The sequence below is a fragment of the Maniola jurtina genome, chromosome 8, assembly GCF_905333055.1.
Source record: "Maniola jurtina chromosome 8, ilManJurt1.1, whole genome shotgun sequence".
Lineage (NCBI taxonomy): Eukaryota > Metazoa > Arthropoda > Insecta > Lepidoptera > Nymphalidae > Maniola > Maniola jurtina.
In genome coordinates, this window is record NC_060036.1 from 4,885,003 (window position 1) to 4,898,252 (window position 13,250).

Genomic DNA, 13,250 nt, shown 5'->3' on the forward strand with positions numbered 1-13,250 from the left:
AAAATTACCCCATTTTTCGGGAAATTTCAAGATTTTGGGGAAAATGTAAAAAATCGAAATACGGACTTTTCGCAAAATCCGAGTATGAGCGATTATGTGTTTTGCTCGTACAAATGACATTTGGGTATTTTTGTCGCCGGAGACTGGCAACACTGGAATTTATCAAAGTAAAAGTGATTTTCGACACGGTCTTTTTCACGGTATCCCCTTTCGCGTGGGTGCGAGCGAGAGGAAAGATTGAAACGTCATCGGGCGCGGTATATCCTGTAGTTAATAGGAAAATTATGAAACCGTGTAAAATCTTTCTGTGAAACGAGTTGGCGGCCATTTTGTATTTTTTTTTATTTTTCGAAATTTTGACCACGTTTTTGAGGCAGTTGGCAACATTTTGGAAAGTCAACATGTATCAATCGATTGTGTGACTCAACCAGCAGTATCGAAATATGTACACAGTGTTGCCACATTTGGGGAGATTTTCGAGATTTTCCCCAAAAACTCCTCCTGTAAAATTTTGTATGAAATTTTTTTTTTTCACTGATGGTTTCGTATAGGAAACAAAAAAAAAATCGAGGAAAAATTTGGAAATAGCTGATGATCGAGGATGTCGGAGACGGGTGAAGGGTCCGCTCAAGGTATTGAAGATAGGTGGGGGGTGCTCGACCAAATGTCATTCATGACATCATCCAATTGCCAAAAAGCTGAAAAAAAATTCAAAATGGCGAAGAAAAGATGGCTGCCATACAAATTTCGCCGGCGTCCAGCTCGGAGGGTATAAAAGATGGAGGTGCGGTTTCTTGGTAAAAGAGGATCAGGATCCAAAGGTCTACTCGATGAAAAGAAAAAAAATTCAAAATGGCGGAATTTATTTTCTCATACATTTTGTATGGCGAATATTGAATGTCTCATTCTCCTAGAAAGAGACGGAAAACGATACGATAATGTAGGGGAGATATGTTTTGAAGCGCGATATGAGTAGGGAAAAATTATGACATTTCAGAAAAACAAGATGGCGGCCTATATGATTTTTGCAACTCTTTTGTTTTCCAACCGATTTCGTTGAAACTTGCAATCTTTGAAGAATGTAGTAAACGATTAATAGAAAAAGTGGAAAATTTTGGAAAAACAAGATGGCCGCCGTACGAATTTCGTCGGTGTCTATCTCGGAGGCTATAAAAGATGGAAGAATGGTTTCTTGGCAAAAGATGATCAGGGGCCGAAGGTCTACTCGGTGGAACAAACTCTGCATGCTCGCGGACCACTTTAGTGGTCCGCGCACCCACGCACCCTACTATATTACCCTCAACTACCCCGTTTTTACAAAAAATGATATGGATGTCGTTTTCAGAGTTTTCCAGGGGCTGATTTTGATAACGACATTTATTTTGAAATCCAAGATGGCGGACATGCCTTTTTTAAGAAAAAAATCGATATGGGTGTCTTTTTATGGTGAATTTCGGGGTGAATTGTGTATTTTAATAACTCGATTCGGTTGAATACAATAAAGCTAAACATTACCACGTCACGCGAGCTGCTTTAGCAGCTCGCGCACCGAGCAAAACACTAGTTATACTATATATAGCTCGATTACCACTCACTGACTCACTGACTCATTGATACAATTGTTCTCCTAGAAAGAGACGGAAAATGATATAGTGATGTAGGGGAGATGTGTTCGGGTGAGGGAGATGACTGGGGAAAAATTATGACATTTCGGAAAAACAAGATGGCGGCTGACGTGATTTTTGCAGCTCTTTTGTTTTTCAACCGATTTTGTTTAAACTCGCAACTATTTAGGAAAGTAGTAAACGGTTAATAGAAAAGGTAGAAAAAATTGGAAAAACAAAATGGCGGCCGAGCTGGAGAGTTTTCAAAATTTTCATTTTTCGACCCTGAACCGCGGCGCCACAGATCCGAAACGGGGTAATCGAGGATAATTATTTTTTCTGGTTTCGCCCACGATTATCCTGTATTTTGACAGAACGAGAGTGGTTTTTAAAAATTCAAGATGGCGGCTGTCATGGCGGCCGTTAAGTTAGAGGTACCAAAAATCCCAATTTTAAAATTAAATTTTTTCCCAGTCGACGACGTCGGACCGTTTCGGTTTCTATGAAGCGGTTGTACGTATAGACTCGAGGTATATATCGGTGGGAAAAAATTACCCCATTTTTAGGGAAATTTCAAGATTTTCGGGAAATTGTAAAAAATCGAAATAAGGACTTTGTGCAAAATCCGAGTATGAGCGATTATGTGTTTTGCTGGTACAAATGACATTTGGGTATTTTTGTCGCCGGAGACTGGCAACACTGGAATTCATCAAAGAAAAAGTGATTTTCGACATGGTCTTTTTTCAGGGACGATAGGTTCGCATGGGTGCGAGCGAGATGAGAGATTGAAACGTTATCAGGAGCGGTATATCCTGTAGTTAATGGAAAAGTTGTAAAATTATCTAATTTGATTCTGCAAAAAGAGTTGGTGGCCATTTTGTATTTTCCTTAAATTTTCCGAAATTTTGATCACGTTTTTGAGGCAGTTGGCAACATTTTGGAAAGTCGACATGTATGAATCGATTGTGTGACTCAACCAGCAGTATCGAAATATTTAAACAGTGTTGCAACATTTAGGGAGATTTTCGAGATTTTCCCCAAAAACTCCTCCTGTAAAATTTTGTATGAAATTTTTTTTTTTCACTGATGGTTTCGTATAGAAAACAAAAAAAAAATCGAGGAAAAATTTGGAAATAGCTGATGATCGAGGATGTCGGAGACGGGTGAAGGGTCCGCTCAAGGTATTGAAGATAGGTGGGGGTTGCTCGACCAAATGTCATTCATGACATCATCCAATTGCCAAAAAGCTGAAAAAAAATTCAAAATGGCGAAGAAAAGATGGCCGCCATACAAATTTCGCCGGCGTCCAGCTCGGAGGGTATAAAAGACGGAGGTGCGGTTTCTTGGCAAAAGAGGATCAGGATCGAAAGGTCTACTCGATGAATAGAAAAAAAATTCAAAATGGCGGAATTTATTTTCCCATACATTTTGTATGGCGAGTATTGAATGTCTCATTCTCCTAGAAAGAGACGGAATGATACGATAATGTAGGAGAGATATGTTCGGGTGGGGGAGGCGAGTAGGGAAAAATTATGACATTTCAGAAAAACAAGATGGCGACCGACGTGATTTTTGCAACTCTTTTGTTTTCCAACCGATTTCGTTGCAACTCACAATCTTTGAAGAACGTAGTAAACGATTAATAGAAAAAGTGGAAAAATTTGGAAAAACAAGATGGCCGCCATACAAACTTCGTCGGTGTCTATCTCGGAAAGTATAAAAGATGGAAGAGTGGTTTCTTGGCAAAAGATGATCAGGATCCAAAGGTCTACTCGGTGGAACAAACTCTGCATGCTCGCGGACCACTTTAGTGGTCCGCGCACGCACGCACCCTACCTTATTAACCTCAACTACCCCGTTTTTACAAAAAATGATATGGATGTCGTTTTCAGGGTTTTCCAGGGTGCTGATTTTGATAACGACATTTATTTTGAAATCCCAGATTGCGACATGCACTTTTTAAGAAAAAAATCGATATGGGTGTCGTTTTGTGGATTTTTGTGGTGAATTGCGTATCTTAATAAATAAATTCGTTTTAATACTTGTCAACCTAACCACGTCACGCGAGCTGCTTTAGCAGCTCGCGCACCGAGCAAAACACTAGTTTATACTATATATAGCTCGATTACCACTCACTCACTCATTGACATAATTGTTCTCCTAGAAGGAGAAGGAAAATGATATAATGATGTAGGGGCGATGTGTTCGAGTGGGGGAGTCAACTGGGGAAAAATTATGACATTTCGGAAAAACAAGATGGCGGCCGTCGTCATTTTTGCAGCTCCTTTGTTTTTTAAGGGACTCCGTTCAAACTCGCAACTATTAAAGAATGTAGTAAACGGTTAACAGAAAATGTAGAAAAAATTGGAAAAACAAGATGGCGGCCGAGTCGTAGCGTTTCAAAATTTTTGATTTTTCGACCCCGAACCGCGGCGCCACAGATCCGAAACGGGGTAATCGAGGATAATTATTTTTTTTGGTTTCGCCCACGATTATCCTGTATTTTGACAAAACGGGAGTAGTTTTTAAAAATTCAAGATGGCGGCTGTCGTGGCGGCCATTATGTTAGAGGTACGAAAAATCGCAATTTTCAAAGTTAAATATCTCAAAGTTGGCAACATCGGAGCGATTCGGCTTTTATCAAGCGATTGTACGTACAGGCTCGAGGTGTAGATTGGAGTAAAAAAAATTACCCCATTTTCAGGGAAATTTCAAGATTTTCGGGAAATTGTAAAAATTCGAAATACGCACTTTTAGCAAAATCCGAGTATGAGTGATAACGTGTTTTGCTCGTACAAATGACATTTGGGTATTTTTGTCACCGGAGACTGGCAACACTGGAATTTATCAAAGTAAAAGTGATTTTCGACACGGTCTTTTTCACGGTATCCCCTTTCGCGTGGGTGCGATCGAGAGGAAAGATTGAAACGTCATCGGGAGCGGTATATCCTGTAGTTAATAGGAAAAATATGAAACCGTGTAAAATCTTTCTGTGAAACAAGTTGGCGGCCATTTTGTATTTTTTTTAACTTTTCGAAATTTTGATCATGTTTTTGAGGTAGTTGGCAACATTTTGGAAAGTCAATATGTATGAATCGATTGTGTATCTAGGCTGGCAGTATGGAGATATGCAACCGGTGTTGCCACTTTTGGGGAGATTTTCGAGATTTTCAACTAAGAAACTCCTGTAAAATTTTGTATGAAAATTTTTTTTTTCACTGATGGTGTCGTATAGAAAACAAAAACTTAGTAAGCCAAAATCATGGAGAGAGCTGATGATTGAGGGTTTCGGAGACGGGTGGAGGGCCCGCTTAAGGTATTGAAGATAGGCGGGGGGTGCTCGAGCAAATGTCATTCATGACGTCATCCAATTGCCAAAAAGCTGAAAAAAAATTCAAAATGGCGAAAAAAAGATGGCCGCCATACAAATTTCGCCGGCGTCCAGCTCGGAGGGTATAAAAGATGGAGGTGCGGTTTCTTGGCAAAAGAGGATCAGGATCCAAAGGTTTACTCGATGAATAGAAAAAAAATTCAAAATGGCGGAATTTAATTTTCCATACATTTTGTATGGTGACTATTGAATGCCTCATTCTCCTAGAAAGAGACGGATAACGATACGATAATGTAGGGGAGATATGTTCGGGTGCACGATATGAGTAGGGAAAAATTATGATATTTCAGAAAAACAAGATGGCGGCCGACGTGATTTTTGCAACTCTTTTGTTTTCCAACCGATTTCGTTGAAACTCGCAATCTTTGAAGAATGTAGTAAACGATTAATAGGAAAAGTGGAAAATTTTGGAAAAACAAGATGGCCGCCGTATAAATTTCGTCGATGTCTATCTCGGAGGCTATAAAAGATGGAAGAGTGGTTTCTTGGAAAAAGATGATCAGGGTCCGAAGGTCTACTCGGTGGAACAAACTCTGCATGCTCGCGGACCACTTTAGTGGTCCGCGCACCCACGCACCCTACTAAATTATAATCCTAATCTACAAAAAATAATATGGATGTCGTTTGCAGAGTTTTCCAGAGCGCTGATTTTGATAACGACATTTATTTTGAAATCCAAGATGGCGGGCGTGCACTTTATAAGAAAAAAATTGATATAGGTGTCGTTTTATGGGGTTTTCGGGGTAATTTGTGTATCTTAATAAAAAAAATCGGTTCAATACAACTCATAAACCTAACCACGTCACGTGAGCTGCTTTAGCAGCTCGCGCACCGAGCAAAACACTAGTTATACTATATATAGCTCAATTACCACTGACTCATTGACATAATTGTTCTCCTAGAAAGAGAAGGAAAATGATATAATGATGTAGGGGAGATGTGTTCGGGTGGGGGAGTCGACTGGGGAAAAATTATGACATTTCGGAAAAACAAGATGGCGGCCGACGTGATTTTTGCAGCTCCTTTATTTTTTAAGAGATTCCGTTCAAACTCGCAACTATTAAAGAATGTAGTAAACGGTTAACAAAAAATGTGGAAAAAATTGGAAAAACAAGATGGCGGCCGAGCCGTAGCGTTTTAAAATTTTTGATTTTTCGACCCCGAACCGCGGCGCCACAGATCCGAAACGGGGTAATCGAGGATAATTATTTTTTCTGGTTTCGCCCACGATTATCCTGTATTTTGACAGAACGGGAGTGGTTTTTAAAAATTCAAGATGGCGGCTGTCATGGAGGCCATTCTGTTCGAGGTACGAAAAAACGCAATTTTAAAATTCGAATATCTCAAAGTTGGCAACATCGGAGCGATTCGGCTACTATGAAGCGATTGTACGTTTAGGTTCGAAGTATAGATTCGAGGAAAAAAATTACCCCATTTTCAGGGAAATTTCAAGATTTTCGGGAAATTGTAAAAAATCGAAATACGCACTTTTAGCAAAATCCGAGTATAAGTGATTATGTATTTTGCTCGTACAAATGACATTTGGGTATTTTTGTTGCCAGAGATTGGCAACACTGGAATTTATCAAAGAAAAAGTGATTTTTCGACATGGTCTTTTTCACGGAATCCCCTTTCGCGTGAGTGCGAGCGAGAGGAGAGATTGAAACGTTGTCGGGAGCGGTATATCCTGTTGTTAATAGGAAAATTATGAAACCGTGTAAAATCTTTCTGTGAAATGAGTTGGTGGCCATTTTGTATTTTTTTTAATTTTTCGAAAGTTTGATCACGTTTTTGATCCCAGTCGACGACGTCGGACCGTTTCGGTTTCTATGAAACGATTGTGCGTATAGACTTGAGGTAAAGATTGGTGAAAAAAAATTACCCCATTTTTTGGGGAAATTTCAAGATTTTCGGGAAATTGTAAAAAAACGAAAAACGGACTTTTCGCAAAATACGAGTATGAGCGATTATGTGTTTTGCTTGTACAAATGACATTTGGGTATTTTTGTCGCCGAAAACTGGCAACACTGGAATTTATCAAAGAAAAAGTGATTTTCGACATGGTCTTTTTCACGGAATCCCCTTCGCGTAGGTGCGAGCGAGAGGAGAGATTGAAACGTCATCGGAAGCGGTATATCCTGTAGTTAATAGGAAAATTATGAAACCGTATAAAATCTTCCTGTTAAACGACTTGGCGGCCATTTTGTATTTTTTTTAATTTTTCGAAAGTTTGATCACGTTTTTGAGGCAGTTGGCAACATTTTGGAAAGATGACATGTGAGGATCGATTGTATGACTTGGCTGGCAATATCGAAATATGCAAACGGTGTTGCCACATTTGGGGAGATTTTCGAGATTTTCCCCAAAAACTCCTCCTGTAAAATTTTGTATGAAAAATTTTTTTTTCACTGATGCTGTCGTATAGAAAACAAAAAAAAAATCGAGGAAAAATTTGGAAAGAGCTGATGATTGAGGATTTCGGAGACGGGTGAAGGCCCCGCTTAAGGTATTGAAGATAGGTGGGGGGTGCTCGAGCAAATGTCATTCATGACGTCATCCAATTGCCAAAAAGCTGAAAAAAAATTCAAAATGGCGAAGAAAAGATGGCCGCCATACAAATTTCGCCGGTGTCCAGCTCGGAGGGTATAAAAGATGGAAGTGTGGTTTCTTGGCAAAAGAGGATCAGGATCCAAAGGTCTACTCGATGAACAAAAAAAAAATTCAAAATGGCGGAATTTATTTTTCCATACATTTTGTATGGCGAATATTGAATGCCTCATTCTGCTAGAAAGAGACAGAAAACGATACGATGATGTTCGGGAGATATGTTCGGGTGCGGGATGGGAGTCGAGAAAAGTTATGACGTTTCAGAAAAACAAGATGGCGACCGACGAGATTTTTGCAACTCTTTTGTTTTCCAACCGATTTCGTTGAAACTCACAATCTTTGAAGATAGTACCAAACGATTAATAGAAAAAGTGGAAAATTTTGGAAAAACAAGATGGCCGCCGTACAAATTTCGTCGATGTCTATCTCAGAGGCTATAAAAAATGGAAGAGTGGTTTTTTGGCAAAAGATGATCAGGGTCCGAAGGTCTACTCGGTGGAACAAACTATGCATGCTTGCGGACCACTTTAGTGGTCCGCGCACCCACGCAACCTACTTTATTAACCTTAACTACCCCGTTTTTACAAAAATTATATGGATGTCGTTTTCAGAGTTTTCCAGGGTGCTCATTTTGATAACGACATTTATTTTGAAATCCAAGATGGCGGACATGCATTTTTTAAGACAAAAATCGATATGGGTGACGTTTTATTGTGTTTTCGCGGTTAATTTTGTATCTTAATAAATACTATCGTTTTAATACTTGTCAACCCAACCACGTCACGCGAGCTGCTTTAGCAGCTCGCGCACCGAGCAAAGCACTAGTTTATTATATATCATTAATTAATTATATACAAATATAGCATACGCTTTTATCCCGAAGGGGTTGGCAGAAGTACCACGCACATTTTGATGGTTGAAAATCACATTGTAATTTTCAAATTATTTTCGACATAAAATGTGTTATATAATATGTATATTGAGGTATATTATTCCGGGTTCTTTATTTGGATCTACTTAAGAGCAAGTTTTTTGTAGTAGCCAGGCGGTTATGTATGACAGACCATAATACTATAATCAACACACGCAGATAAAGCAGTAAAGGTAGCGGTTTTTCTCCTGGCTTGCTTTACAAATACTATCAACTGAAATAAGTCAAAATATAATTCAAAAATATCGCTTATTACTTTGGGATTAATTAGCTTTCTAATGGTGAAATAATTATTAAAATTTTAGTTTCAGAATTTATCGATCACAACCAAACAAATCTTTCCTCATTATAATAATCTCGGATATTAAAATAGGTAGCGGTATTTTAAATGTTTACAAAGAAATTAAATTAGGTAAGTAGAAACATTTTAAGAATAATAAAAAAAAATAGATAGAGGTACCTACTAATCTGAAAAAAAAGAAAAGGAAAATCTAAATAAATATAATAAAATAATCTGAGTAGGTTGGTACTTATAAAAAATAATAATTATACGTTACAGAGTTGTACCTACTTAAAAAACAATATGTTTTTGTGTTTGAATTATACGCTGCTTTGCTTACCTTTTAAGACAAACCTCTAAGGCGTTGCTTGGATAAATTGTTAATGTTAGCAAGTGCCCCAAATATATTATTATATTATATAGTTTTAGGCTGAATGAGCAAAATATAGTACCTTGTACTAGAATCCTAAACCACCCAATATCCAGATCTCCATACCTAACTTATTTTAAGTACTGTCATCGTAATAATTAGTATGTTACGATACCACTAAAATTTCATCATTAATCATATTTTATAAAATATAAATTTTCCTTTAATGTACAGCCATAAAATTGTAATAATACAAGCAAAACATTAACAATTGTAGTTAACATACCAAATTGTTAATAAAAAATTCAAACGCACATGTATATGAAACGTGCTCCAAACAGTATTAAATGTATATAAAATAGTACGCTCACAATAAATTATCATAATAAACTTCGCCATTTTACCTTCCTTCCCTGGTTCCCAAATAAATGGAGCAAAAATTGAGGAATGTTGTTCAAAAGTTAATTAAGAAATAAGGAAACTAATAAATTCATGAGAAATGGGTTGATTTCTGAATGTTTATGTAAAAACACGGTGTCTGTTTCCAAAGGTTTCCATCACATTGTTCGATTTATGTATAACTTTATAAGAAACATTAAAATTGCAAACAGTTATTGAATCTTCAATATTATTCTATATTTTTTGGTGTGATTTTAGGCGCTAACATGATATGCCAATAATACATTAATACACGTATACTATTACATCTTTGTAGGATAGTAGTACTGAATAAATTACCTACCTGGCATTGAAATTAGAATTCAATCAATCATTGTTGGATTTCATCACGCAAATCTATGTATAGTCTCACCTTAAGAAAATCCACGATGGTAGTGTCGACCACCATCAAGGGTCTCTGGATGAGATGGACAACACCATTTTTAACAGGTATGTTCGCTCTCACGATGTCTGCTAGAACCACTCCTCGGCTGTGCTTCGCGTCCCCAGCAACCGTGTTTGATTTCACAAAAGCTGTTTAGACGAAATAATTGGATTAAAAAACTTGCTTCAACGTTATGTTATGTATGAGGAAGAAAAACACCTTTTCACAAAAAAGTAATCTGAAAATACATTGAATCCATACTTTGATACTTTTGATCCATACTTTTTTATCTGATGAAGTTTTCCAGAGATGGAGGACAGAATTCATCAATAAAATAATAAACACAAATCAGTCTTGATTAGTGTAATATAATATAACGGATGAAGACTTTTAACAATAACCTACAATACCTAATGTCAACATACCTAATAATAATTTAACAAGCACATCTTCATTTGTTTCATATAGCAGGTTCGATTTCCGTAACAAAAAGTTGTTTGATATTAAATCGAAATATAGGTACGCGATCAGTCTAATTAGTCGTGCAAAGCCGCGGCGGAACAGCTTTACTTAGTAAAATTTTGATAATAATATTACGCGAGATTTTGGAGACTTGTACGATTATGTAATTATTTACAAACTGTTTGATTAGGCCTAGTTTATCGACTTTGAAAACAATTTCAATTAGGCTTAGTGTAATCATCTACATAATATAATCAAAATATTATTAGCTACAGAATATTGGTAAAGTTTTCAATATAGGTAGGTAGGTAGGTAGTTACATAAAGGGTTCTATTGGACCATATGAATATATATGTACTTGGATTACTTATAGCATTCCAATAAGATTCTAATAGAAACTGTACTAATACATAATCAGCATATAAAATAACGAAGGTCTGGCCCTCATTGGCTCTCTCTCTATTAGCTTTGTGGATGTGATGTTAGTAGATGCGTTTGACGATTTAAAAGTACCTACTTGTAAAAGTTAATTGAATAAAAAATATTTTGATTTGATTTGAATTTACATCGACAGTAGAAATAGGTCTATAGTAAGTCATCGATAGTTACAGGTACATTGACCATTTTATTTCGGCCTTTAGAAATCACACGCATGCCTTTTCAATTGACAACAAGGAAATTAAGCCTCGCTATTTTCGGTTTTTATGGAAGTTAAACATTAGGTATACTCACTGATTTCTTCTTTGCCATTTATGCTCGTGGTGAAGGAGATGATGACTTTGACGTTGTCACTGAAAGCCAAGCTCTTGAACTCCTTAGTGTCAGGCGTGGCTTGAGTGAACAGGACTTGATGGGGTATCACGTGACCGTCCACTACCTTTGCGTCTATAAGATCCGACCTGGTCGTAGGCTGGCCAAAAAAGGCAAAAAATTACTATATTGACATTCTAAGTTGTTGTTTTTACTAATATGGAAAACTCTAATGAGATAGAGAAAATACATTTTGAAGAATTAATATTGTAAAATGAAATGACCGCATATCTTTTACTTTAGGGACCATTGATACTCATGATGCATTCAACAATTGATGAGCTCAACAATTTCCACGTTCGTTGTAGTTATATCGTAGACGAAACAGTTGGTAGTTTGCAAAGAAAAAGTCACTGGTGATTAACTAAACCCTAGTTTCATAGTTTGGACTTGTTCTCGTAAGAAGTATTCGGTTCCTCGTTTCTAATACGCGCTGCTAAAATATGGAATGCGCTTCCAGCTTTTGTTTTTCCTAACAGTTACATTAATGGTACCTTCAAAAGCAGAGTAGGTAAATAGGTGCACTCAACCTTAGAATGCATCATTTTCTTTTTACCGTGACTGTAGTCAAGCGCATGCTTAATGCTTACTTAGTTAAAAAATAACTACTAGAGATACGCAAGAACTAGAAGATATCAGGGGCTTTTATGTGTGTGATCTTCTGAGCCCTAAAACATTTTGTGGAATTTTTAGAATTGAATTTTGTGAAAATGTTAGCGTAGAATTTAAGCGTAGCTTAAAAAAGCACTCAGAGTTTTCGCCGCTTCGCTCCCACGCTGTTTAAAATAATCACATTGTATCATTACAGTGCTCGATTTGGACCGCTATGAATTCAGCTGAAATTGCAGCAACAGGTATTTGTGTTGTAAGAAAGAAGCAAAATTGGGTATTTTCCTACTTTTGAATTTGATAAATATTATTACTTTAATATAAACTAGGATAAAAAGAATGAATGAAATAAAAAAATAGAGTAAAATACCCTATTGTGGGTTACCCCCTTTTTCCCCAATTATTATTAGTGAACGACTAATTATTATTAGAACATTGAAAAAACGCTCGCGGTGTCTCCGATCTAGAACTTTTCAATAATAATTTAAAAAAATAGAACGGTTGCAAAATATCCCTCGAGACTCGAGTAGAGCGACAGGAGGCAGCAGGCATTTTTATTAAGCCCGCATATCGTATAGATACCTAAGCGTTTTTTTTTGTTTCATTGGAATTTATAACATTTCCCTTTTGCAGTTCGCGTGAAATTATACTGAAACAACGTGAAACAATATTTTTCCTTTAAAGGAATTAAATATTGAAAACCGAACCGTGTTTTCCGATTGTAGTTTTTCAGGTTGTTTTTAAATTCAATGAATACTTAATTTTTATTTACCTTGTGTATTGAAGAACATTACTAGCTAAAGAGTTTTGTTTATCATGCTTTATACCTCATGTACGCACAAAGAATTTAGCTAATTTCAAATTCCTACGCTGCTATAAAATGGAATACCCTTCCAGCACCAATTTTCCCTGCCACCTACATTGGCACCTTTAAAAGAAAAGTAAATAGGCATCTTCTAACCAGCAGTGCTCTACCTTATGCGACATTGTTACTTACATATAATCAGACAAACAAATGCCAGCATAATATTACAGCTGAGATAAGAAAAACCGGCCAAGTGCGAGTCTGACTCGCAATCGAGGGTTCCGTACTCGGGTATTTTTTCCGATATTTTGCACGATAAATCAAAAATGATTATGCTTATAAAAATCTGTTTTTGAATGTACAAGTAAAGCCCTTTGATATGCTACTCCGCTTAGTATAGTTATTTTAGTTTGAAACTGAAAGACATTTTAATTTTTTTTTCTGTGATGTAACCACAAATTATCGGTTTTCGGATTTATTCCTTTACTTGTGCTATAAGACCTACCTATCTGCCAAATTTCATGGTTCTAGGTCAACGGAAAGTAACCTATAGGTTTT

The 13,250-nt window shown here is 36.8% G+C and overlaps 1 protein-coding gene across 6 annotated transcripts in view; it reads right to left on the reverse strand.

Moving 5' to 3' along the window:
• Nucleotides 1-13,250, reverse strand: part of LOC123867661 (fasciclin-1) — a 103,895-nt gene that overhangs the window by 14,399 nt on the left and 76,246 nt on the right. For 4 of the 6 annotated variants that reach the window (XM_045909831.1, XM_045909828.1, XM_045909829.1 and 1 more), the window contains exons 6-7: nt 11,201-11,378; nt 9,995-10,155 (exon numbers count right to left, since the gene is read on the reverse strand). In XM_045909831.1, the coding sequence (XP_045765787.1) occupies nt 9,995-10,155; nt 11,201-11,378 (339 nt within the window). Of the gene's footprint in view, nt 1-9,587; nt 9,597-9,994; nt 10,156-11,200; nt 11,379-13,250 lie in introns of all 6 variants that reach the window. The other 2 variants (XM_045909827.1, XM_045909825.1) reach the window with 1 other exon arrangement.